This window comes from Odocoileus virginianus, chromosome 10, assembly GCF_023699985.2.
Source record: "Odocoileus virginianus isolate 20LAN1187 ecotype Illinois chromosome 10, Ovbor_1.2, whole genome shotgun sequence".
NCBI classification, from domain to species: domain Eukaryota; kingdom Metazoa; phylum Chordata; class Mammalia; order Artiodactyla; family Cervidae; genus Odocoileus; species Odocoileus virginianus.
This window is the reverse complement of record NC_069683.1, coordinates 29,052,900-29,080,372: the sequence shown is the minus strand read 5'-3', so window position 1 is coordinate 29,080,372 and position 27,473 is coordinate 29,052,900. Positions and strand designations below refer to the sequence as shown.

General features: G+C 45.9%; 1 protein-coding gene across 4 annotated transcripts in view; it reads right to left on the bottom strand.

The window, feature by feature from the left end:
• Positions 1–518: 518 nt before the first annotated feature.
• FAM168A (family with sequence similarity 168 member A) overlaps positions 519–27,473 on the bottom strand; it is a 218,767-nt gene continuing 191,812 nt past the window's right edge. The window contains exons 3-9 of one of the 4 annotated variants that reach the window (XM_020902765.2): positions 26,105–26,185; positions 21,038–21,064; positions 15,976–16,101; positions 9,390–9,532; positions 8,619–8,793; positions 7,181–7,310; positions 519–6,473 (exon numbers count right to left, since the gene is read on the bottom strand). In XM_020902765.2, coding sequence (XP_020758424.1) covers positions 7,198–7,310; positions 8,619–8,793; positions 9,390–9,532; positions 15,976–16,101; positions 21,038–21,064; positions 26,105–26,185 — 665 coding nt within the window. In that variant the 3' untranslated portion in view covers positions 519–6,473; positions 7,181–7,197. The remainder of the gene's footprint in view (positions 6,474–7,180; positions 7,311–8,618; positions 8,794–9,389; positions 9,533–15,975; positions 16,102–21,037; positions 21,065–26,104; positions 26,186–27,473) is intronic. The other 3 variants (XM_070473278.1, XM_020902767.2, XM_070473279.1) reach the window with 3 other exon arrangements.

Sequence of the window (27,473 nt, the reverse complement as noted above, 5' to 3'; positions counted from 1 at the left end):
CTTTTAAGTGGATGTAGGCACTGCCTTCTCCAGGGTGGGCAAGAGAACTTGGGGCTTGGTACCTGTGCTCTGGAGCCAGACCAAGTGTAAGTTGCAGCTCTGCCCCTCACTAGCTCTGTAACCTTGGCCAAGGTACTCACTCTCCTCAGCTGCTCCCCCTCCAAAGGACAGGGCTAACTAACCACAGGGCTCACCTCCCATCCTGCCGTGAAGATTACCCGTCACCAAGCATAAAGCACAGTACTGCCCACACGGTGGGCACCCGGTAGATGCAGCCTCCATCATTCATGGCTTCCCTGCACTCCTGCATCACACACCTTAGCCCAAGTGCTGATGGCCACTTCCCAAGCCCCTGAACTGTAAGTGCCTGGGCCGCCCCGGGGATGCAGCGTGCGTATCGCTTGACTGGTGAAAACAAGTTTAGAATCAACTTGGGAGAAGCCCAGGGGACACTCACCGACCCAAGAGGTGTCTGTGTCTCCCTCTCCCAAGAACCACCAAGTCTGGTCACTCCAGACTTTTTTTTTTTTTGGAAACTTTTTTTAATAGTTATTGAATGTTCTACAGCTTACAGTAAATATCATAGTTACAAATTCTTGGCTTCAATCTTTCAGAGTGATCACTATCTGATCTTCAAAACAAAACGGAACAAAAACCCAAAAGAATCCAAAACAACAGAACAAAACCAGATTTACACTTCATACACACAAGCGAGGCCGCGGGGCTTTCCACTCTTTACACTCCAGGCTGTGTTTTGAAAACACCTATAAGTTCTTTGCTCAAACTACTTGGAAGACACCGGTCAAAGGTTTATTATTATTATTTTAAATGTTTTTCTTTTTAAAATGTGAGTTCCAATAAAATTTAAAAACTAGATTCCAACCTGTAGATTAAAATGAATTAAAAAATACAAAATCATATACAACGCTCTCTCACAGGGATGGTACATGCCACGAGAACAAGTTTCTCCGTCGTGTGATATGAACAGGGATGCAGATGCCTTTTAGTCAGGAGACGGGGACAGGCCCTTTGGCCTTTAAAGGTCATGACAGACAACGCCACGTTGCTAGAGGCCTGGCCTTACCTCCCCTTGGGTAAGGAAGAGCTGCAGTCCCACCATAGATTCAGACAAGCTGGCTGACCCAAGAAGGTGGTCTCTGGCCAGTCCCACTCTTTCCCTGACTCTCAGGCATGAGGAGGAAGGCTGGAGCCTGGAGATGCTGGTCTTGCTGGGGTCAGGCCCAAAGATGACTTCACCCATTTGAGGCCTATGGGCTGGTACTTATCAGCAAAGCTGTTGTGTTCTCTTCAAAAAAGGAAAATAGCCCCTCTACCAGGAGCTGGACTGGGTATAGGGCCTCACTGCCACAGCAAGAAGACCCAAGGACTACGGATGCAGCCACAGGGAAGCAAGCGTTCTAGTTTCCCTTCCTGGCTTTGTGGCAGCCAGTCCCAATCACCTGGCCACTGGGCTGGACTCAACAGCACACAAGGTAGAAAATACCCATTGGAGAAAGTGAGGGAATGAGACCCAAGTCTGCTCAGGCAAGGTTGGTTATGGAATGTTGAAACTGGCCTGCCAGGAAATTTAAAGGCAGGCCCTAGAACCATATAATGCCTAATTTCGGAAACAGGTTTTCTAGAAGGGGACGTGGACAGGTAAAGGACAAATCCTGCTGCCAATCTGGCACAACCAAAGGAGGCTGAGCTCTCAGAGGCTCAGTTGTGGAATCCAATAGCCTGGCTGGGTCTCCACTGTGATCCAGGTTTTGGAGGTAAGTCTAGCCTGGATTCTCCTGGGGCTGGACACCAGCATGGAGCCTGCCCCTCCACTGCCCAGCCTGCCCTCTCTGGATTCCCAGGCTTGGCAATCAGCTGGGGATCACATACCCTACAGTGCTGTGGAATACAGGGTGAAAAGCAGAGCTTCCAAGTGTACTGTCAACTGCAATTGAGGAGCAAATGCCATGATGACATCTCAGTGACTGATCCAGCCACAGTGCTGGGACCAAGACCTGTTCCCCTCTAGGCCTCCCTCTCTGGCCTCCCTCAGAGCAGAGCTGAGGGTCTGACATGCAAGGCTCCAGGCCTGATTCAGCCAATGCCTCTCTGGACCTCTGGCTGAGTCCTGTCTGCACAGTGAGGACATCAGAACTTGGTGACCAAAGGATCTGCATTACTCCTATGCTCCGTGTGATTCATTTCTGAAGGGTACTTGGAACAAAGCCAGCCTCTCTGAAGACACCCCCCAGATCTCTGGAACACTTTAGGTGGCCAAGGGTAAGAGCTGGGACAAGGAGGAAGGACCGCACAGTGTCTCTCTAGATCCTGGTCCTCAGCCTTGGGAAGAACAAGCCCAGGGACTGGATTCAGATGTACTTTTGGCCATTTAGGGCTACACCAGGTCCCCTGGAAGTGCCAACTTGCTGGGTCTGGAATAGTGGGCCGGCTCTCCATGGTCAAAAAGCAAGGGTACACAGGCTTCCTAAGGACATAGGTCTTTCAATGGACAGGTGCCCAGGGCTGCCCCTGAACACATCTTCAGTCCTAGGCATCATGACCTCCAAAGTGCTTTGCTCAAGTTAGGCCTCTTATTGCAAGTTCCTGTCCTTCAAGTGCTGCCAGCTGGAAATGCCTCTGGGATCCTCATAAAAATCCGCTCAACCGGGAAGACTGACTTCCCAGGTTTCCCTGGTGTCTTCCTCTGTTTAGGGGCAGACAGGTAGCCCATCCCTTCTGCATGCTGGCCACCGAGGCCTGCAGGTGTCAGTAGAAAGAGCAGAGGATTTGAAGAGTTCAAATCTTGGCTCTTTCTCTGATGAGCTGTGTGACCTTTGGCAACTCTCTTAAGCCTTCAGAGACTTAGTTTTTTCCATCTATAAATGGGAATTTTGGCAATCAATGTCAAAGTACTTCATACACAGACAATAAACTCTGGACAGGTGAGTGTCCTTTTTCAATATATAGGGAGGGGATATGCACTTTACAGTCACTGCCAGGAGAGAGAGGAAGAGCGACTGTCCTGTCTCACGAGGAAGAAAGGAAATCAATTTTTCCAAAATGTAGCAGAAAGATTAAATTTCAGGCTCTTAGCACTTGGGGGCACTCCAGCTTCCAGACTCCAGCTTCCTGGGCCCCAGGCTGAGGGGGAGGCAGGCAGAAGTGGGGGAAGCCGTGAGGGTTGGCTGGTGACTGGAACCACCTGTACCCCTAACCCTGCCCACCAAGCTTGTGGCACTGGCGAGAAGCAGTGGAATGGGGTGGAGAGAGGGCTTTGCTGGTGCCATGCTGCAGCTCAAATGTCATGTGGGCACACCCCTTGTCCTCTCTGGCTTGCTGGACTTCCTAAAATGACAGGGCCCCTCAAGCTCTGACTTTCTGTCCAGCTTGACCACTGGGCCATCCAGTATCTGTGGATGATGCTCACGGTACCTCGTGATGGATGCCTGTGATCCTACCACGTGCGCTCATCCTACCACAGGCACACTACTGCCTCGTTCTCCTGGGCTCTGTCCCTCTGCAATGACTCCCCAAGCTTGGCCAGGCTTGTGGATCTCCGTCAAAGCAAGAGGGTGAGGCCAGCTGAACTGGGGCTCCAGTGCTCAGACGGATCCCAGCCTTTCCACATCTTGTTTTTGCCTTGGGGTCTGTCCTTGATCTTGAATTACATACAAGGGCCAGGAGAGGGTGCACAGCATTGAGTTTCAGTCCACAAGCCCGTGTGTGGAGTCAGACTGGAGGGGAAGAGACCGCAGACTGGGATTCAAATGGCTCTGCCACTTACAAGCAAGTCACTCTGCCTTTCCAAGTCTCAGTTTCCTCATGGATAAATGAGAGAATCGTCTGTTTCACGGGGTTAAACCAGATGACGGATATGAAATTGCTTTGTGAAAAACTGTGAGGTACTAGATGTTAGTTTATACATACTGGTACAGAATGAACAAAGGTAAAAAGGTAATTCCTAGATCTCTTTTCCCCTCCTCTGGTTCTGCCCCAGCCCATCTGGAGGCAGCGGGGTTCAGGGGAGCTTGTTGGGGTGCCAGCATTCTGCTCACTTTGGGGCAAGTTCCCTTTCCTGCTATTAAATAGGACCAGTTTCCTCATTTGTCAAATGTCTTTCCCTCAGGGTCAGTAAATTAAAGGCTGTGAAGTGCTCTGAAGTCTATGAAGCACCTGACAAATGCAAATGTTTCCTATTATTATTATAATCATTATTATTATTTTGGCATTTTCTAAACATGTATGACATAATCTAAAACAACCTTCACCCACCCTTATACAACCAGAGAGTAGGAGGAGGTATTTGCCAAAAAAAAAGAAAAAAGGATTAACACTGGAAAACTTTCTATTGTTTTAAACCAAAACCCTTTCAGCACCCCCGAGCAGACCGTTTAGAACAGCGGGGCTTCTCCCTACTGGTCCTGCATTTCCCAGGTGGAGGATGCTACTGGGCTGTGCACCCCTGGGAACAGCCAGATAGCCTCTGAGGTCCTCCTGGCCCAGGGGTTTCCTGATTACTTCCTCCTTTAGGGAGACATGGGAGGTAGGGGTAGGGATATATCCACATATGCATGAATTTAAAATGAAGAGAGTTATTTAGAAGTTCTAAATGTTATCAATGATCCCATTTTGTACAGTAAAATGTTCCTGTGCACGCTGCCCCCCACCCCACCCCCCGCCAACCATCCCCAAAGGGGCTGCTAGCCCAGCCAAGTGCCAGGTGCAGGGGGGCAGTGTTAGACAGCTGGGCTCCTGGCTGAGACCAATGGGGCCTCCTGACCCAGGGGTCCCTCTTCTCCCCAGAGAGCCCATGTTTCCTCCTCTCCTCTCAGGATGAGGGGCTACTGTCTTAACAGCATGGACTCTTTTTCAGCCAGTCCACCTGCTCCTCCAAGGGCTGGAGACAGGTATAGGATGAGAGGTCCAGATGTCTTCACAGAATTTCCAAATGCTATTTCCTCATTTGCAATTTCTGTTCCTGCCATCTGCCCCCATGTGACCTTGGTCAAGTCTTCAACCTCTGCCTTTGAAATCCATGGAGGAAAAGAGCAGAAACAAAAGCCCAGAGACTGTTCCAGAGCTCATCAGGTGTGGGCACTGCTGGCTTCATTTTTACAAAGCCAAGCCAATCCATCCCTAAGTAAATTTTTGTGGGCAACACGCCCCAGGCAGGAAGGTTGCATTTAATGCTAATTTACTGCAAGGTCTAGGGAAGTCCTTTCCTCTTCTCTGGGCCTCAGCTTCCTCATCTGTCAAATAGGGGAATGGATGAGATGATTGCTAAGGTCCCTTCAGTTCCATGAGTCGATGAAATGTTTATTGCTATTGCTTTTCCTTCACTATCCTGACCTCCAGAGCCACCAGCACCCACCTGGAATGTGGTTCCTTCACTTTGGCCACGAATGGCACAAGGTAACCGAGAACTTAGCCTGTCTGCCAGCGCCATGGACAGACGGGTGAGCCCTGGCTCTGGGAAGGACAAAGGGAAGGGAGAGAAATGCCACAGGTTTCCACTCTACTCAGGAGCAAGCTCCTCACCAGAGTGGATCCATGAAGGCTCAGAGGCCAAGGTCTAGAGTACACTGGGCACCTGGCCTCCGAGGCTTTGGGAAGCTGGGATCCCACCATCCTGCAGCTGCTTGGCAGGTCTGAGGTCAATAATCATCTTCTGAGGAAGTGCCAGGTCAGTTAACATCACTGTGCAAATTAGAGGGTCCAGGCCCAGACAATTTGGCCAGAGACCTTACAAGCCAAAGCCAGCAGGCAAGGGCCTCTCAACTCTCTTCCCTCTGCCTTCCCACAGTGCCCCCCTCCCCCCACCCTCCCTCAAGTTCTCCCAAAGAAAAAATCTGGTTTTCCCAGGTTCTCATCTGGGGTATTATTAAGCTGCTATGAACACTCCTACCTAATCAGGTGGTTTTGTTCTTGGTCTGTTGCGATGGTTCTCAGAAATATCAGAAGATATTTCATTTGTATCAGGATACAGCAATGTCTTAAACTAATCCTGCTTGAGAAAAATAAAAAAAGAAACCATCCCTCAGAGATGTGGCTTGCTCAACAGTTCTGAGTTCCTACCCTGGACCCAAGAGTCACATCCGCTATGCTCTTCAAAGGAAATTGCACCTTCAGCTGAACCACTGCAACAGACCCCACTCTCTGCCTGCCGCTAGACTAGGCTCCCAGGGCTTGATGCTTGGGGAAGGAAAGGAGCAGAGAGGATGTGCCTGGTCAGGTAGGAGAAGGGTAGAGCTGGGAGGGCAGCGGCTCAGAGAGGGGGACAGTGGGGAGAGGCAGGAGATTAGAAAAAGCAGCTTTTACAAAAACCAAAAATAAAAACCAAAACCGTTAAAGATGCATAAAGTGACCCTTGCACTTCCGTTGTCTCTTCTTGCAAATAGAGGCGGTGCTGCTAGGGAGCTGCTCCAGCACCTGTGTAAGACTCGAGTAGTTGCATACAATGTGTGACTCCAGGTCTGGGGGAGGAAGGGGAAAGCCATTAGTGACAGTGGTATTCCTGAGGCCCTCCAGGAAGATCCTGGACCCCCTCCCCTCATGCTGAGAGCCCTTAATGGAGTCCTCTGTGCCTTCCCAGTGGAGTGGCCCATTTCCCATCCAGTGCCGAGAGCTGGAGACAAGGAGGCATGGCAGTGATTTTCAGTGACATCCCTGGAGCCCTACAGGTCACTGGTACTGCCTCAGGATCTGCAGAGGACGGGGAAGCCTGGTGGCGAGGGTGACCCAGGGTTTCTGCCTGGCCCCAGTCAGAGCCAACATCTGACTGAGATAAAAGTTCACTGGAAGGACAGGCCCACAGTTAGAAGAAGTCTGAAGACCATACAGTAAACAGTACAGAATTTAGTACTAGAGGATTGGAGTTCAAGTCCCGGCTTAATTTTTACTAGTTAAATGATACTAAACTATGTATTCATCTGTAAAATAGTGAAGATCCTTGCTTCACAGAGCTAATGTGCAGATCATGAGATAACATATGTAAAGTATCTAGAATATAGAGAAATGACAGCTATCATAAAGAGTGATATTGCTGAACCTGGAGCAGGAAAGCAACTAGTAACTGTCACCTACCCCCTGTTGATACCTGTGCTGCAGGCCAAGCCAGGGGCTTTGAGATAGTTCTGCTAGTTGATCACCCTCCCACATCTCCCACCCGGGCCCCACTCACTTGGATGGGCGCAGGCTTTACCAGTGTGGGGGCACATAGCTGTACGCAGGGGTCCCTTGGGCCCTGTATGTTGGCATGGAGACAGGGTGTGCCCCAATCGCGGTGTGCTGGGGTGCAGTCAGCAGGGTACCTGAGCATCCAGAAGGAGAAGACGAAACCTGATGAGGCCATCCCAGGTGCTGGGATGAAGAGGATGAGCCATGATCTTTCACACAGCTGCTCCCCACCTACTCACGAGCTGCCGCCCGCCCTTCCCCACTTTGCCAGGAACGGTCTCCCAGGGGAAACCTTCCTGACACTTCAGGACAGTCTCCAGGGGCCTCCTTTCACTCTCCTCTGTGTGCTCCTCTCACTGCACATCCCACTGAGAGGTGTCTGCTGCTTTATGTGGTGGTGGTCATTCCCCTAACCAAACTGTTCCTAAGGGTAGGCCTCTGGTTTGATCTATCAGTATTTGGTCCCCAGGACCCAAACAACAAGGCTGGCACCCAGCAGATCTGCATCAGCTTGCTGACCTGATCTGGGGAGTGAGAGGCCTCAATGCTTACATTAGGGGCAGAGAAAAATCCCAACTCCCACCTCCTGCCCACTCAAGCCCTTGTACTCTTTCCCCAGAAGGTGACCTCGCTGATTCTCTGAAAGTTGGGTCTCTAAAGGTTATTCAGAGCCCTCTTGTCTTCTCATGCTTTTCTTTGAGTGCCAACTCATCCAAAGACTTCCCCAAACCTGCTTTTCCTCTGGTGTCTCTTCCTAACTCCATCCTCAGGGCTTCTGGAGTAAGCCATAAATGGAGACGGGGCCTCCTAGACTCCTGTTTCTCCCAAGACTCGCGATTAATTACTGGCCAGGTCCCGAAGCTCCCGCCTGCTAAAGAACATTGCTCTGTGCCCTCCTGTTTGGAACTCTGCAGCTAGCAGAATCCTAGCATCATCATCTCTCCTCTAAACCACAGCTTTCCCCCCATATCCCCTCTACCCACCTATCTCCACCTTACAGTCAGAGAGAATGATTAGACAAACCCTATCTCTCCCGTGCTTAAACCTCTTTGTTAGCTCCCTGTTACCTAGGTATTCGAGACTCTCCATGACTTTATCTCTGACAACTGCTCCAGCCACCCTTCCAACTCCATGCTCTCATTTTCTAAGTGATTTAGACCATGTCCATTCTGTGAATGTGCTTTACTCATGTTCTCTCCCCTGGACTGCCCTTTCCTCTTTCATCTCTCTGATTAGCCTCTGTTCACCTTCTAAGGCCTAGCTCACTACATCCTCCATGGTGAAATCTTCTACAGCCCTGTGGGCAGAGTTAGAGGGTCCCTAGAACTCCCAGGCACAGGATTCTTCATGTTATGCTACAGCCGATTCCATGACTGTGTCTTCCACTCTGTTGTGAGTTCCTGGAGGAAGGGGATGGACACTGACATAGATGCTGCCCTTACCTGCTGACATCGCCATGGTGGTGCCGGCCACCATTCCCATGGCCACGCCGTTGGTCCTGGGAGCGGCGACAGGCGCCGGGTAGATGGCAGAGGGAATGCTGTTGGGCTGGACGACCGTGGTGTGGTGGATGACATGGGGCTGGGCAGCATACACCGGCTGTGTATAGTAGGCTCCCTGGGGGAAGAGGGGCTGAGGTCACACCAGCTTTTGGAGAGGTGGGGAGGGGAGGGGAGCCTGTCTCAAACCTTACGGGATGGTGTCTGAGAATCTCTGGCCCAGGGACACAAGGTCTGGGGCTCTGCTCGTGGAAGTACTGTGCTGGTGTGAATGCTACCATTTTACATACTGGAAAAATGTCCTAAATACAGAGCACTTCCCCAAATGTCTCTTACTATCTATTTCCCTTTAGGCAAAAAGATTGAAGATGGAGACAATGGTCTGAAGTGACACCCCACTGCCTGGATCACATGACTGCTTTCTGCCATCACAGCCCACAGGTCTGCTGACCTCTGGGCAGAGTAGACAGAGGGTCTGGATCATCTTAATCCAGAGCTTCTCAAATGCTTCTACTAAATAATAACAAGAGCCTCTGACTGTGGACTGAGGTAGAGTGAGGGTGTGTATCGGCTGCAAGGTTACTGCTTCAGTGACACAAGAGTGACAGCTGATCAGAGCCACAAACTCTTTTCCTCCCCCTCCACCCCACCTACCCAGGCTGGTGGCTCCTTTACCTGCAGAAGAGGTAAACCCAGGATTCTACATATACCTACCTGGGCATACAGATTCTGCTGGGGGTAGGCACTTCTGATTGGATACATGGCCGTCTGGTAGGGGTTGGGTGAAGGGGAGTAGGGGGGCGGAGCAGTATTACTCTGGGTCGGTGGGACCTTGTATGGTGTCCCCGCGGTATATCCTGTACCAAGGCAATAAGAGAAACTTCCAATTAGTTGGCAGAACAGCATCGCTGGGAGGCAGCAGGTCCCAGTCACAACTCCCCAGACAAGCATGGGCTGAATCCAGGCTGGAAACACAGATGGGAACAGACAGAGTACAGGGCTCCGCCCAGACAGCCCTGGCCCCAGAGGCAGCTCCCTCAGTCCTGGTGCATAGGGCTGCATGCGTGGCATCTTTCAGAGCCCTGAGACACAGATAAGAGTCTGGGACCAGATGATCTCTTAAGGGGCCCTGGAAACTCAGACAGTCTGGGATTCTGAGCCCTGTACCAAGAGACAGGCAGGTACACGTGGGCGGGAGACCCTCAATCTGCTTGCTCTACACTCTCTCTTCTTGCTTTTTAGTCTCCTCACTCAGTACCCTGGGGCATCTGCTGCTGCTGCTTCTGTCTTGCTTTCTCCCTTACTCTCTCTTTCCTCCTTATATCTCTCTCCTTTTATGGATTGCTCTCCACCATACTCTTCTTCCTCCCTGTCAAGTTTTAAGGTGGAAACCTCATACAAAACACCATTCAGAGATCCTCCTTTTCTGAGATGCTAAAAAACTTTGCTCTACACGGCTGGCTTTTCCTCCCCTCCTGGGACTTCGGGGAGGGCCACCGCTGCTCGAAAGACTGAAGTCAGGATCAGAAAGATTCACATTGACCTGGAACCCAGGCCACGTCTGGTCAGCAGGGTGGACAGAAGCTGGGGCGGGGGCTGAGAAGTCAGGCTCTAAGAAGTTCACAATCAGCCATTCACACAAACTATGCTGCCTTTGAATTTCTGGAAAAGAGAGTCAGATCCTAAGTTCATAGGAAAAACTTGAAACATAAATCACTTGGGAACAAGGCTATGTCCTTAGAGAATCCCAACATGGAATGATTCTATGGAAACTGAGTGATCATCAGGTAGCCCCACTCTCTTATGTTATACAAAGGGATCCTGAGGTTCAGAAAGGGCAAGTCTTTCTAGGAACGTCACCTTCTCTCTGAGTTGAAGGGACGGTGCCAGGGGACCTTGGCTTTGGATCTCCAATGGAGTGTTGCTGGAGATTCTTTCCTGTGGCCCTCCATCCTGATTTGGTCTGGCTGACACATCATGAAACCTCTCTTGGCTTTAGGTCTTTTGCCTACAAGACACTCAACAAGGACCCATTCAGTAACATGGAGCTGTTTTTACAAGAAGGAACTGGAGGCAGAGTAAAGAAGGTGCTTTGCTGGAAGAGAAGGGGTTCAGGCTTCAGCCCAGGCTTTCCTTCAATTTGCTGTAACTACTGCCAAGTCTTTGGGCCTTAGTTTCTTATTTTGTAAAATTAGAAGACTAAGAATGAAGATCTCTTCCTGAACTAAAATCCCATTGTTTTAAAGACAGTGGGTCTCTTCTACCCTAACCCCCATTTAAAGCAGGCTGCCATACAGTCACAAATCTCTCTCAGGTCACACCACAGCTTGGGCATACCCTGATGAGGTACTCAGGAGGATGTGAGAGCTACTGTGTAGTTACCACACAAGGCACTACTAAAAGGTGTCCTGTCCTCTCCCTTGGTATCATGCCGTTTATCTTTCCACCTGTAGATTCATAGTTTGTTCTGTGAAAAACTGGAGAAACTGATTTTGTGGTCAAACATGCTTGGGAAATAAGCAGCAATGAGGATGGAATGGAGAAAAATACATTAATGAGAAGAGAGCATTGATAAGAATTAGAAACTAACTGGAAGTGGAGATGTGAGTCAGTTGAGGAAGAAGTCTACAGCAGATTCCTCCAAGATTCTAGATTGTACAGCTAATCATGAAATGTGGTCCAGGAGAAGCAGATACTGTGGGGAAAGTCAAGGAGCGTAGGTTTGCACATGTCTAGAAGGAACCGTTTGAGCTGTACTTCAACCAGAGACAGTTTACTTGTCTGTAGAACAAAGGAGATTCTCAAGATGGGCATGTCCCAAGAGCATGGACTATGATGCTAAGGGAGTCTAACTGCTATTCTGCCCCCTCCCCCCAAAGAAGAAGATGAGAGAAAGGGAGAGAAGAGGGGAGGAGGGAGAGGAGGAGGAGAAATATAAAATAAGAGAGAAACAGGTTTTATTCCATGACAGTAACAAGTTTTAAAGTGATAGGATGAACTGTGAATCTCAAAGGATAGGCATATGCAGGAGACTATTTCCAGATTTACCACAGGATCTTTTATTCATACTATTTACATTTGAAACATGCAAACCACAATTTTTGTTTGTGTGACTACAGCTTGTTTTAGTAAATCAAGTTTTACTGTAATACAGCCATGCCCATTCATTTACATACTGACTATGGCTGCTTTACTGGCTGAATGGTAGTTATGTCAGAGACAGCAAGGCCTGAAAAGTCTAAAATATTTACTATCTGTCCCTTTACAGGAAAAGCCTGTTAACTCCTGACTTAAAGAAATAAAACACTATGGGGAGTCCTGCCAGAATGGAGAGCACCCCTCTTCCATGCAGGAGGGCTGGACACCCCCGAATCCTAAGAATCCCTATCTCTGAAAGCTATATAGCATAGGGTTATGGTGATGAGCAGTCTGGAGCCACACTGACTGCCTGGGTCCAGCTCTTCTACTTAACAGTTGTAGAATACATCAGTTTCCTCATCTTTAAAATGGGGATAATAATAATATCACTTACTTCATAGGGTTATAGTGATGAATACATGAGTAAGTGCAAAGCCCTTAGAAGAATGCCTGACACAATAAGAATAGTTCATATAGGTTACCTATTAATCCTTTCTCTCTCCCTGTATAGAGAAAGAGTAAGCTTCCTGTCCTGGGAAGTATACAAGCAGAGACTGGTCTGAAAGATGACAGCAGACAGGAAGCTAAACCATGACTTTCATGGTGGGATCCAACTTGGAACACAGAATTCAGGATTCTAAAAATTTTAAATTTAATGGTTTTAAATGCCATGATTTTAAGATTCTTTAAAGTTAACACACGAGTGGTTCCAGACTCTCCTTTATGCTCCCAGAGAATGTGTGCTCAAGTTCTATCCCCTGGGAAGCTTGCACTCACCTTCTGTGTCACAAGGACAACCACATCGCACAAAGTGTTGAGACTGTCCCTCTTAGGGAAATCAAGAGGCGCCCAGAGACTGCAGTAGAATTTGGTTTCTACATCTAAGAATAACCTTGTCTGAGTGTTTCCTTTCTTCACGTTATGAAATAGACACACATGAACTCAGAATACAAATCAGTTTTGCCAAAACACCCTTGGTGGCCAAAATGATGATGCTGGAGAAGGCCTTGCCTATTTGTCCAGAGAGGTTGAGAAGGGAGAAGCAGAACTGCAGAGCTAGAAGATATCTTAGAGATCATCAAGACCAGCACAAACGTTTCACAGATAAGACAACGAGAGCAAGTGAGCGACTGCTCATGAGCACCCAGGACTCGGTGCTCCCTCCTCTAACTACAGTCCCAAGTCCTGGGCTTCGTCAGTGAGTCAGGTCAATTCTTCTCTTAAGGAATACTTTCACTGGACTAGATAATATCAGAAGATCTTTCCAGTGCTGATACTCTAAGCTCTGAGTATTTCAGTGAGACTTTAATGAGAAAATCCTTGCAAAGGACATTCCGTAACTGACTGATGGTCCTGTCCACACCCTTGAGGATCACTGGAAATTCCCCTGGGCCTGTAGCCTGGACTACCTCAAGTATCACAGAATTCAGGGTTTATTACTTTATGCACCTAAATTAAAAAAAAAAAAAAAAAAAGAAAAGCTGCTGGACTTGATACAAACAAAACAAAACCAAGTCAAAACAAAGACTCATTGATTTTGCTCAAATGAACTTAAGACTCAACTCATCACTTGAGGCCTGGGTCTCCTGAAAAGAGTCCTACCTAAGTCTGAAGGTTACAGAACTAGGACTTCGGAATGCTATCCCTTAAAGACATTAGAGACTTGAATTCAGTCCTCTCCAATTCAGGTGAAGAATCTAGAGCCCAGGGGAGCAGCAACTTTCCCAGAACTGCACAGCAAATCAGTGCAGAGCTGGGCCCACAGATCAGGGCTTACCGTGCCCTGGGCAGAGTTCCTTTTTGAAACATATGTCTGTCTCTGTAGTCCAATCTTGGACATCTGGTATATTGGCCTTGTGTCCCCATTTCATTAAAGGCAATATTGTGAGAGAAAAAAAGGAATTCAATCACTAGCAGTCCCAGCTCTGTCTTTTGAAAAAGGCTTTGTTTATGGTACCCTATTCTTTCTCTCAGGTTCCTAACTATAATTTTAAACTCCATCAAATAGGGTAATAAAGAGAGCGTGTATATTAGCAAGATAAAACCTTTATAGCCCTCTCTTTAATCCTTCTGCACTGTCACAAATCTTTTTCAGCTGGAGAGCCCCTACCACTTTCAAATGCATTGATGCTCACATCAAGGATGCCTTTTAGACTAATCAGTTTATTGACTATCAGATTTATATGTCTGGACAAGGCTCTATGTATGAGACTTGCCTTGACCCCCAAGTCTCCTTGTTGGCAGCTGAACAAGAGAGTGTGGATTAAGTAGGAGGGAGACCTAATTACAAACAGGCTTAGCAAGTGTTAGTGAAATTAAACTGAATTTTTCAAAGTGTCCTGACTTTTCTCTGGTATTAGAAGCCACAAAATCTGTGTGCTTGGAGAAACCCTGGGGGGATATGGGAGGACAGTCAATCCTACCTCTATCTATAAATTATAAGAAAGGGGGTACGCCTTGGACATTTCCAGTGACTGTGAGAGCCTGTGAGAGGACAGTGAGCTATAGCTACTGGACAGTACAGTGGAACTTCAGGAAGAGGTTAGCATGGTGAAAGGCAGGGCCTTCTAATACAGAGACTTCCTTGCTGTGGAAAGGACTGCCTCAGGAGGGAATGAATACGCCACACTTGAAGACGTGTGAACAAAGGCTAGTTGGCAGCTGGAGAGAAGGCCTCTGACAGGGTGGAGGATATTGAGTATACAGCACCAAGATGACCTAGTCTAGCCCCCTCATTTTATCTTTAGAAAAAATAAGGTCCAAAAAAAAAAAGAAAAGAAAAAATAAGGTCCAAAGCATGGGAATTATCCAAGGTTACACAGAACCAAGTCTAGAATCCAAGTCTTTTGGTCTTCTACTCCAGGTTTCTTTCTGCTACGCTACAGTAGGTATGTCTATATGCATGTACCTAATTATGTGCAGATATAAGAGAATATGTATTATATGCCCATGCACATATATTATATCATAGGTATCTGGAAAAACTCCCTATTGCTATTGTCCCTCCCTTAAAAAATAGCAAAATTAATCTCAAGAAAAAAGTCAGTAACAGAAACTTATCCTGGGTGATACCTTTCTCCAGTTATGCTGTGTTGGGCATATTACCTTTCTGAGCTTCAGCTTTCAAACTAGAATAAAAATCCACCCAAATAGGACTATCATATAGATTAAATGAGAGGGTGATCATGAAAGCATATTCTTCAAAAGGTGAGCGTTATGTTGTATAGACTAGTTTATGTTGACATGAAGGGGCAATGATAACTAACAAGAAAACAACATTTTAATGAAAAACTTTAAATACAACGTATTCTTCTAATTTACTTACTTAAACAGAGTAATACTTCATTGAACCCCAGACCACGGGCCTAGTCTATGACATCCCCCTGAGGGCCTGACCAGCCCATGTTGGTACAACTTAAGAGACAGGCGCTTACCACATGCAAAGCCAGCTATTCCTCTTTTGGACAGCTCCAAGAAAGCATGAAGATTTTCCTTACACAGTCAAAATGCCACTCAGTAATTTCTGAACACTGGCCCTCATTTTACCTAGTGGTGTCATTTTGTGTTAAAAATCAGAGGTGAAAGCGAAACCATCGGTCACTCCACTGAGCCTTGAGTGAATGGGACCCATCTGACCAGCCAGACCAGTTTCCGGCCTCCACCAGGACCCTCTGCACTTACATTGCTCCCATAGTGTAGCTTCCATGCAAGGGGCAGTGTTTCTCAAGCAAGGGGCAATTTTGTACAACATAGCCACCTCGCAACTAAGAATTATCTGCTTCTGATGTCCACGGTGCTGAGGCTGAAAATCCTTGTGCTAGCTGGAGAAGGCCCCTCTGTCCAAAAGTCCACAAGCCTTTATACTGCCCTCTGTCTTTTCCCCTGAAATGCAGTAACAGTCCTTCCCTCATCAAACTTAGCAGATGAGTACTTCCTTCTCTCTCCCTCACTGCTTTGTGTCTCCTCAAAGTGGGGTGCATGATTAAAGAGGATGACTTTTTCCTGTATGAGGCGGGCCAATTTTTTGGTGGGTAAGAGAGAGAACCTCTTAAAACACTGTCTTACAAATATCAATTTTAAAAGTTCCCTTTCCTTTCTTCCTAAGAGACAAATCAGTCCCAACCAAGGGGAACAAGGAAAGGAGGAGACAGGCTGTATTTACTGAAAGCCGCAGAGGATGCTTGGTAAGTTCGGTTCTCGGTCCCGGTGTCCACTGGGAGGTGGAAGGTGCCTTCAGTGCCACAGGAAGACGAGTTCTGTGGCCAGGCCTGTTTCATCAGCAGAGTTGCTTAAGGGAAGACACAAGAATGGCATTAGGCAGAAATAAGAAGTGGGCACCACCAATCACAGACACAAAGCAAGGGTCTTGGGCTGGACGGAAACATATAACCCAAGGGGCCCCATTCAGACACACAGGATGGTTCAGCCTTTCTGAGATGGGTGAGTGGTTGGGAGGAGTGCTGAAATGAGCTTCTAAATGATATGAAGCTGAGGAAATCTGACCTTACACTAATCAGGAGAGTCGGGATTTTCTACCCACTACTAAAAGCATGACAATGCTTATGAATACCATCTTCTACTGTCTGGCATTCTGGCCTAAGGATCTGAGATATACCTTAGCCACTTTCTTGTTAATGTATAGCAACTTGGAACCTTTGACTGTGTATTGGACCAGATCAACTGAATACTCCTTTTTCATGCCTGAAATCTCAGCTGGCGGTGTATTTAACAACTGCTTTCAAAGAGAGACCCTAGAATGCTAATTACCACCTGACATGAACCTTGCTGGACTGCCATCTCTTGTGAAGGGACTGAGCTTTCGCAGCGTGGAAGGCACAGGCTGTCCAGCAGGACTCTCCCTGCAAACTCTCCTGTGCACCTAGCGGGGACCAGGCAGACAGACCTCTGGCACACCCTTTATGCCTCCTGCTGCAGTGCTCCACCTGAGACACGGCCTCACGAATTAGAAATGAAATCTTCTGGGCCATTAAGAAAGCAACTGTCAAATTTAGAGTAGATGTGAAATAGAGATGAGGCCCAGTTTGAAAGAAATCTGCAGAGACTTTCCAGGCTGACTCAAAGCTCAGCTTGAGAAATTTGAAGAATGATGCTTCCTATGTTCTAGAAGTGGGGAGTGACTCAAAAAACTTACCTTCATGTGTCCTGTAGGCAAGGAGAGGAAATACAGTTTCAAAGGAGGGGGGTGCCTAACATTTTAGGTATCTCCCTTGATCTATTTTCAAACACTAGAGGAGAAATATTCCTGACACAAATTTCTACTTATGACTAAAAGATGATTTTAGCAGTATCTTTTCCACTGAAATAAGGTCTTGGGAGTCATGGATATGGGGTGTTTTAAAGTATATTAGTATTGGCAACAGTTGGATATACTTGAAACATTTTAACAAGAGGCTGAGGTAGACAGGGTAGTATGAGAAGAAAATTTGCCTATACTCTCTCATTCCATCAGGACTAGGATAGTCCACTCCAGACACACTCCCATAAACCCCTCTGCCTGTCCAGGTAACTGGAAAAGCCTCTGTATCCTTCAGTCATCAAAGTACTGGGGCCAGAGGAGGAGGTCAAAGACTCTGCTGTTTTAGTTGAACCGAGGAAAAGAATGTAGCTGTTCTGGGCTGACTCTGAGCTTGCATCAATGGCCCGCAATATATATAGCAGATGCTGAGAAATGAGAAGGAAATCATGGGCAGGGAAGTGACACTAAAAGGAGAATTCTGATAGAAGAAATGGAGATCCAGCAGAATTCCATGCAGAGTCCAGGGCCTTTGCTGGACAATACATCATGACTCTGCAGATAACACAGGAGGAGGGCAGACAATTTTAAACAATTACCTTGAGTTTCTTTTCCTGAGGGTCAGGGGTGGGTGAAGTGGCGGGGATTAATAAAGGAACCAATTAGTGCTGAAAAATCCTATTAAGATGGCTCCAAGTTTAGAACCTGCCACTCCACTTGGCTGGAAAGCCCTGACCACCTAAATCAACTCCCTAAAAAATTAAAACACTCAGCTCTAGGAAGTCAGACAGAGCAAGCTCAGGCCCTCAAGACTCCACAGGAATCTACCAGAGAGCAGGAGCCTGAAATCTGTGGAGAATTTGGAGGTCCTATTCTGGTCCAGTTTTTAACACAAATGGTGCATACTTTACCATAATTTTAACCATAAACCAGAAGTCTGACATTAGCCTGAAGGACCATGTGACAATTAAAGTCAGTCAAAGTCAACCAAAGAGCGACTGAGGCCTACACTGCACTCAGCACTGAGGGGAGTGCCACGGTGGACAGGAACGCACGTGGGTCACGGGCACCGCACACGAGGTTATTTATGGTCTAGCTGGGGATGCAACACAGCCACACGCCAACCAGAGAGTGAACAAGACAGCATCACGCACAGCAAAATAATGTTCCAGGTTAACCAGGAAAGAAGCAAGTGTGACTGTGCCTTTGATTATGTGTTTCCCAACTGAGCTAGTGAACTAAACTATATGTGTTTATGAAGAAGTGGATATTTTTTTCTGGTTTCATTATAAAGAACACAAAAACTAATATTTCTGTAGTTTTCTATATATATGAATATATAATAATCTAAGTAACTGGAAAAATTATGAAGACTAAAAACAACAAATAGCAGCTGTCAATTTGCTTTCCTCACTAGTTAAGATATACCATATGATCTTCCTTGTCCATGTACAATTCTAAAGTAACCTGTTGCTGGCAGCGATTCAGAACTGTTGTGGGATGAAGACAATCCAACTAAAGCTTTGAGAGGCATGGTGATAGAGAAGGCTGCTCTGACAGGCATGCCTGTTCCTGGTGCCATTAAAGGTACCAACTCCTAGAAATGATCTATATTTTGAATAAATACATGTGTATATATTTGTCAAATATTATTGAGGTGCACCTGTGAGACTTGTGCACTTTATGGAGTGCTGTATATGTATTACTCCTCAATTTAAAAAAAGAGAGAGAACCCATGGCAGTGAAAGGCCACGGCCCAGTCACAGCATGCTGCCCACGTCCAAGTGCTGGGTTGTTCACATCCCTGGACACGGGGCCCTCACGCCCTCTGACACTTGAACAATCTGTTAAGCACACTTACAAGGAGGAGAGGCAGCAAGGGACCATCATCCTGAACAATGTAGTGTGTCGGGAAATCTGAGTTCTGGCCTGGGCTGTGCCACTTATTAGCTGTGGGACCTTGGGCAAGTCACTACACCTTTCTAAACTTCAGGTTTGTTGTCTCACAATATGACAATAAATAACCACTACTTGATTGCTTGATAGCACTGATTGTGAGGATCAAAAATCAAGTATCCAGTCTCACGGTTTCTAATTCTGGTGTTTGATGACTCCTCCATCCTCACAGGTGTGGACAGCTCCAATGGAAGCTCTCATCATCTCCTACCTGAATTATTGCAACTGCTTCCTCAGTCCGTTTTTAAACCTGCTAACTCCAATCTCCAAGCTGCAATCAGAATGATATTTCTAAGACCTACATCTAATCACAAAACCTTCTTTCTTAAAAACATCCCACAGTCCTCCACTACCTAACTCCTTGTGTGGCATTTAAGGCCCCTCAAGATCTAGTCCTATGATCTCTCTAGATTCTTTCTGTTCTCGCTCTCAAACCCTACACGTCAGCCACACAAATCGCTCACCATTCCCAGACAATGCCAAGAAGCATCATTTCTCTGTGTTTTTGCTCACACTGCTCACTCTTCTTGGTTGGTCTTTCCCCAGATGCTACCTGGTAGACATTTATTAATCCATCAACTGTGAGCTGAAGACTTGCCTCCGCTATGAGGTCCTTTTCTCCCCCAGTTCTTGACCATACTTCTCTTGTGTGCCCCATTTGGTTCACTACCCTAGTTCCTGTGTTTCTTAGAAGTTCCCTGCTGGTTTGTCTATCTTCCCCTGTTAAATGGTGAGGTCCTTCAAAACAAGAACTCTGTCTTACTGAAGTCTGCAGCTTTAAAGGGCCCTGGCTTAGGGTCTGGAACAGAACCATCTGTGAAGAGAAGAGCTCCATACTACTCTTAATATTTCAGATGCTACAACTGCAGGGGAAAGGAAGCAGGAGTGCTTCTTTCACTTTCTATGGAGACTTCTGTTCAAGTTCATATAGTCTGAGGCAAACAAAAATGACTCCTCATAAACAATAAGAGAAACAGGTCTGTGACTAGCAAAAATGAAATAATAAGATTTTAAGAGGGCCTTCTATTAGCATTTAAAGGGACCTCAGAGATCATCTGGAATAAAACACTTTATCTATGGCCTGGAGATATTAGCAAATTGCCCAAGATCACGCAGCCCACAGCAGCATAAAGGAGATTTTCACAGCTCATCTCCTAAAAGATGGGCCACACACAAATTTAATTTTCAACATCCAAATAATTCAAGGTTAAAAGTTGAGAAAGTGTGCAGAGACTTTACAAAAACATTGTCCTGAGCAGCCCAGGCAAGGGTGGTGAAAGCGACAAGTCCCCCCTATGGTCCCTTCCTGTCTATGACAAAAAAAGGACCTAGTCAAGTTACACTGCTGGGACCCTCACAGGTGCCCAGGAGTTCCCGTGGTGCCTTGGGCCTGGAGTCCACACTGCCCAGAGAATCCAGCTCTGGTCCCTGGTTTATTAGCACACTTGACCCTCACCTCTCACCATCCAGGAAAATGCCCCCAGATGAGCCAGAGCTCAAGATCTGGGCTGAGGGAATAGATGCATCTAAAGTCAACCAGGTCTTTAAACATGTGAGACTGCCAATGGAGACAGGAAAATCTGATCCTGGGCAGACTGGTTTTTTGTGTTCTTACAGGCATAATCCAGGTATTCCTCCACAGGTGCTGCCATATAGCCCACAGAGGAGCCATGGAGCCCAGGAATTTTTATTCACTGGTTTGAATGCAGCAGTCACAGGGTGAAGGTTTCTGACTTAGGTCAGATGGGACCCCGGAGGTGAGGAAAGGGAGAGACGCCTTTTAGTGCCATGATCCTTCACTGCTGCCCTAGGGGACGGTTCATGTGTGTCTCCAACCCATGATTTTGCACCATCAGACATGTTCCTGCATGCTTTAGGAACTGCTGCTGAGCCACCTGGGGGAGCCCAAGCCTAGGGGATGGGATTTGGGGAGGAAAGGAAAGGGGATCTACTGTTGTTACGAGATAACACATTCATAGGCCATAATACAGATGAGGAAAAATAGCTTTCCTACCATAAGCTGAATGCAGGAACTGAAACTCTGTTGGATAGAAATGTTAGTTGAAATTACCACTAAGAATCTGTGCAAAGTAGTACATATTGCAGTTACAAAAACAGACTTTGTCTCAAAATAGCAGTTTCCCCCGGGCTACATAAGAAAACCGTGAACACAGAGGGTACAAAGTACCTCCACCCTAGAGAGGGTGACAGACTTGCCATCCAGGAAAGCCCACTCACTGGGGAGCGGTACCCTTTGGATACCACGACATCTTCCAGGCAGCTGACCCAGAGCTGCCTGGATACATACGTCCAAGTTCCTGCTCTTTGCTTGTTTATGCTAAGAATAAATTTCAGTTCTCCCAAGCATTGCAGAGGGACTTCACACATGACAGAGGCGGTATGTGCTGGATAAAAAGCTAAAGGTTTAGGGACAAAACCACCATCTTTGGTCTCTGAAGAGCTCTTATAAAGTGCTGGAGGGCTAGGACCAATGTAGGGGCACTTCATTCCCTAAAACCTCTGGGACAGTGTGCTGCTGTAGAAGGGGCACAGACTGTGGGCCGTCAGACTGGCTTTGAATCTGAGCTCCACTGCTCTTTAGCTGTGCAACTTTGCACAAGTAATTTTACCTCTCTGAGCAAAACTGGAGACAAGAAGCTCTAACTCACAGGACTGTAGGGGAAAAAAAATTGTGACAAGACCTGCATGGTGCCTGGATCATGGCAGGTGTTCAGAAAACACAAATTCCTTCCCCTTCTCAGGTTCATCTTATGCACAATGGGAATAATGTATCTACTCTAGAAGGCTGCTATGAAATCAAGTGCAACAACAGATGACAATGATTTATAAAGATTTTTTGTGAGGAGGTATTTCATTTTATCTATGTTAGTTATTCTGTTTTTCCTTTTGCTTCATTTTCAAGTCAGATTACTGTTAATATGACACATCCTTTGGTCTCTAGATTCTGAAAACAAGTCTCTGTTGGCTATACCTCCTGCGGGGCCAAATTTAAAGAAGATCTCTCAAGTCATTAGAGCTTGGAAAAAAGCTCCAAGTACCCAAGCTGCTTTCAAAACCAATGAAGGAGTGAAACATTTCCTTGCATTCTGGACAGATGACATCTTAGGGTACTCAGTGCTGCTATAAATAGCTCTTTTTGAAGCAACTTCTTTGTTTCCTTGAAGAAGCTGAGAGAAATTTCAACCTGAGAGCCTGGTTCCTCTGCAGGCGTCTATCCTGTAGCATCTTTCAGCATCACAAGTGGCAGCTCTGGCAGGAAGCTGAGAGCACCTACAACATCTTCACTGTCCTTGAGTCAGCACCTCCACCGCAGTCAAGAGACCTGGAAACGCAGAGGCCAGCCTCCCACCGTACGCCAGAGACCAGCTGTGTGCATACGTAACTCCAAAGACAAAAGGATCTGCCCAAGGTCACACCAGTATCAGTAGCAGAGCTAGTGCTACAAGCCTGGTCTTCCAACTCCCAGTTTGGGGCTTTCTGACACAGCATGCTAATACCACCCTGTCTAGTGGATTGTGTGGGTTTCTCAGAAAATGGTTTGGTCAGAGCTTAGATATATATTGATTTTTAAAAATGCAAAATTGGGGAAAATCAAGTAAGATGTGGGTTGATATTCTGCGTGCATTAAAATTAAAACTTAATCAGTACTTTATACATGCTAGGAGCTTTTCAATCTATCCATTCTCCCCCACCCCACCGCCCCAGTCTCAGATTTTTTTCTATCTGCTCTCCCTTCTCTCTCTCACCTGACTGCTCTAACATCTCAATTTCGCTCTAGTCAACTGCAACTATAATGTGGTTAAGAGTGCATGCGGATGTGGTGGCTGGATGCCTAGATTGGGATCTTTGGGCTAGTTCCATTAACTTCAAGTTTTAGTTTTCCCACTTAGAAAAATGGGAATAACAATAATGACCTCAAAGGTCTGCTGTGATATAAAACAATACCCATAAAGAGCTTAAAATAGCCCCTGACACATAAGAACCATTCAACAAATGTTAGCTATTCATTCCCTGTCCTTCTGCTTTCTTGGCAAACTAATCCTAAATCTATCATCAGAAGTTTGGAACATTATGAGCGAATATCCCAGGGCTGGGGGAGAGCCTTGAGAAACGCACAGTCTCCACCTCAGTTGCACCTCCAATGTTACAGGGCCGTGTTACTGCTCAAATATCCTCTCCCACCTCTCACAGGGAGGCTCATCCCTTACCTCTCTGAGAACGCTCCCTCTCTCCTTGCTCAATTGTCTCAGCAAATCAAGATCAGGAGATAAGAACTCTACACTTAGCACTGGGCAAGTTATTCTAAGCACACCCACCTGTGACCTTTTCTTTTGTCTGAGAGGAAGAGCTGCTCTTCCATGGGAGGGACCCCATTCCACTAGCTCCCCAAAACAAATGAGAGAATCGAGCTCTGGACTTCCTACACCACTACAGCCTCCTTGGAAGCCTGGCTCCATCTGACACGTCTTCTGTGTCTCAATGTCCTCTCCACTTGCTCCTTCTCATCAGTACTTATTTAATGCTCATTTCCAGAAAGAACAAAAACAAAACCCCTCATTTAACCCCGTCTCCCCTTCTACTCAATCCCCCTCCATCCTCCTTTTGCTAGTAGCCAAGCCTCTTGTAACTGTAGGCTCCATCTGCTAAATCCACTCCTTCACTCCCAGCCTCTCCTTCCTGACCACTTCCACAGAGGTCACTGATGGCCTCCTGACTATGAAGATAATGCACCTCCTTCACCCTGGATCTTACCTGACCTTCTACACTACTCATCTCATTGTAAACCTGACCTTCTACACTACTCATCTCATTGTGGGTAGTTACCAAGACAATTCACAGATTTCATAGCATTGAAATAATTTTTATACTGTAAGATTAGTATCAAAATCACCATAGTTTTTAAGTAAGATAGAACTTATAAAATTTGATTAAGTCTTTTATAAGAGAGAATTTCTGTAGTTTTCATTGCTTCTGCCTCCTAGTATATGTTTTTGGAGAAATATATATCTTATTGATTAAAGCGAGTATAGGATAAAATATCAGTGGTGAGATACCATTATAGATTTTTTTTTTTAGCCTGTGTGTCACTGTTCCCCTCACAAGCTTTTTGAGGGCAATGACTGCAGTTTCACAAATCTGAATCACCTATAGTGTCTTCCAGAGTGCCCTTGGCATAGCAAGGGCAAGCGGAATAATGTACCTATGTAAGCACTTTAGGGATTAACATCACTTATTTGCATAAAATAGTTCTTATCTGCCAAAAAAGAGCAGGGCTCATGATATGCATGTGCATGTGAGTATAATATGATCATGACATTATCCCTACTTTAGGAGGGGCAATTGAGGCTCAGAGGTCAGGAGATGTTAAGATTGCTAATCTAGGAAGTGACAGTCGAACGCAAATCTAGGTCTTCTGACAGAGCCCATGTTTGTCTCATTTAAATACCCCAGAAGAAAGGGAACACCAGTGGGGTGAGTATTGGATTGGCACAGAAAGCATGAGACCAAGAACCCTTAGATCTGCCAAAGGTTCTACTGTTACTGTTGATTCATTGGGTAACATGGATAAAATACTGCTTCTCTCTGCATTTCCATTGTCAAGAGAAGGAACTGAACTGGAGGCTCTCTAAGGCCTTTTCAAGCTTTCTCACTTTACAATAATAATTACTAAACATGAAAATGAGGGTATTATCATGACATTCAAGGACTTTCCAAATCCGGCCCTCGAACATCTGTAATCCAGATTCTGGACTGTCCCACCCAAGAGCCTATGCTTCAATCATTCTCACTACTTTGATGTTCTTCAACATCATTCCTCCCATCTCCGTGCTTTTGCCCAGGCTAAAGTCTACCTAGAATGCCCAGCTTTTCCTTTGTATGTTTAAAAAGATGCCTCTCAGCGATAACAACAAAACCCAACCAACCAAAACAAACACACAAAAAAGAATGCCTCTTAACAACAACAAAAAAACCCCTCCACCAACCAAACAAAAAAGAATGTTTCTTCCTTCTCTCTCAAGTATCCACTGCTAAGTTCTCTGTGAAGCCTTCCCCTACACTCTGAACCCCAAGCAGAGGTTGTTCCCTCCTTTGCTTCCTCTCCTCTTGTATGTATTCCTTTTACAATATTCATCACACCATACAGCCAGGAATTTGTTTACATGTCAGCTCCTAAATCAACTGTAAGCTACTTTAGGCAAAGATAATATCCTTCCTTTTATTCTGTTCTAGTGTGAAGGGCATTCAGCAACACTTGTTGAATAAATGAAGAGGAACTTACACAAAACCATCTATAACATTGAGGTAGGTAGCACATTTCTCAGAGGTGAGGTAACCTAAGGCCTCACAACTAGTGAGTTGAATAATCAGGATTTAAACCCAAGACTTACGAACTGCAGAGCCCACAATCTTTCTCCTGCCCCTTGAGTGTTAAAGCACCAGCTGAGAGAGGCTTTTGCCAGTGGGGACGGGGGTTAACATCAGTGGTAAGACCTCTGCATTGCTCCCAAACTGAAACAAACTTCTTCAATACTTTCAAATCGGTTTCAGCTTCTAACCAAGGAGTGTTGGCCCTTTGTTATTTTTGAAAAACAAGTTCTTTGCTTCAGCTTGAAAACCAGCTCTTTATGTCTGGTGGCAAGTCTCTCACTCTCTTCCAGGTCCACGTCCAGGAAGTCTGCTGTGTGAGTGGGTGTTCAGTGTGTGTGAGTCTGTGTATGTCAATGGCAGCCTCAGGGGAAACGGAGCAAACACGGGTGTGGACATTAGGAGGTCAGAAAAGGTTCTGTGCGGAGGACACATGTCTCAGATATTCTAGTAGAAGAGAGAGGAGTCACTATAAGTTACTAAGAGAATAGAGGAAATTCTGTTCCCGCCTCAACCTGGAGGCTCAACTGCCCCAGTTCCCAGAGGGGACTCCCTGGACAATCAATCATGGACAAGCTGAGCCCAGAGCAATTAAAGACATGGAAAGGCCAGCAGGTATTTTGAGTTTATTTTTTTCCAAGTAGAGCCTCACCTCCCATCCCACTCATCACTACTGACTCCACTTTCTCCTTACCTGGAGCATAACTGGGGCTATTGGTGGGATACAGGCTGGGGTTGTAGGCAGGGGCCGCAGCTGGATAGGCTGTGGGGTAACCTATGAAAAGACAGAAGAGAAAAAAAACAACCCTATTTAGTTGGGCAAGAAGAAAGATCTCTGAGGAAATGGAATCCAAGTCCCAGGCTAGGCCTTCAGCCTCTTCATGAGCCATTTCAGACTGTATATGTGACTGGTTTTAACCTTCTGAGAAAAATAGAAAATATATACATATTTTTCTATTTTTTAAAAGCAGTATAAGATATATATGTCTATATGCTCACTATTTAAAAAAAAAACAAACTGAAACACTATATAAGTATATATGGTAAAAGGTGTAACTCTACTTTCACATTCCTGCCACAACACTACTCTCCTCCGCAGAGACAGTAACAGTTTGGCATTTAAGTCTCCAGATAGTTTTCTATGCATTTTTATAAACACATATTCAGTGGTGTGCTGGTAAATATTTAACAACTGGCCCAAGGAAACTGCAGTGAAGCCCTATTTTGTATCACTTGCTGAGTTCCATGCTGTAAATACTCCCACCATGGCCGGTTTCAAGCCAGCAACATCATCAAATGAATAGTTGAGAAGAGATGCTCACAAGTGGCCCTAGAGAGCCACACAAGCCTGATCCAGTCCACCACTCATAGTATATATAGGGATTAAAATTTTTTCTATTGTGACAAAATATATGTAACAAAACTTGTGATTTGAACCATTTAAGTGTATAATTAAGTAGCATTCATTACATTCACAATGTTGTACAACCATCCTATGTATTTCTAAAACTTTTTAACTAATCCGAACAGAACTCTACCTATTAAGCAATAATACTCCATTCCCTCTTCCCATAACCTGTATTAACCTTTAATCTACTTTCTGTCTCTATAAATTTGCCTATTCTAGATATGTTATATACAGGGAATCAAATACTATTTATCCTTTTGTGTCTGGCTTCTTAACAGAATTAAGCTTATCCATGTTTTAGTATGTATCAGAACTTCAATCCTTTTCATGGATAAGTAATATTCCACCATATATACACGTATATATACACACACCAACTTTGTTTTTCAATTCATTTGTTGGTGGACACTTGGATATTGTGAATATCTTTTGGATATTGTGAATAATGTCACGGAGAAAGTAAGATTTCCAGAAAGACTTGAAGGAAATAGTTAACCAAGCAGATGGCTGAAGGAAGAGCATTTCAGATGAAGGAAATACTCAGCACAATGGCTCTAAGTTGGGGGTATATGATATGGGAGATGTCTGAGGAACAGTGAAGAGGCCAGTGTAGCTGAAGTGGAACAAATGAGGAGGAAAGAGGCAGTAGATGAGT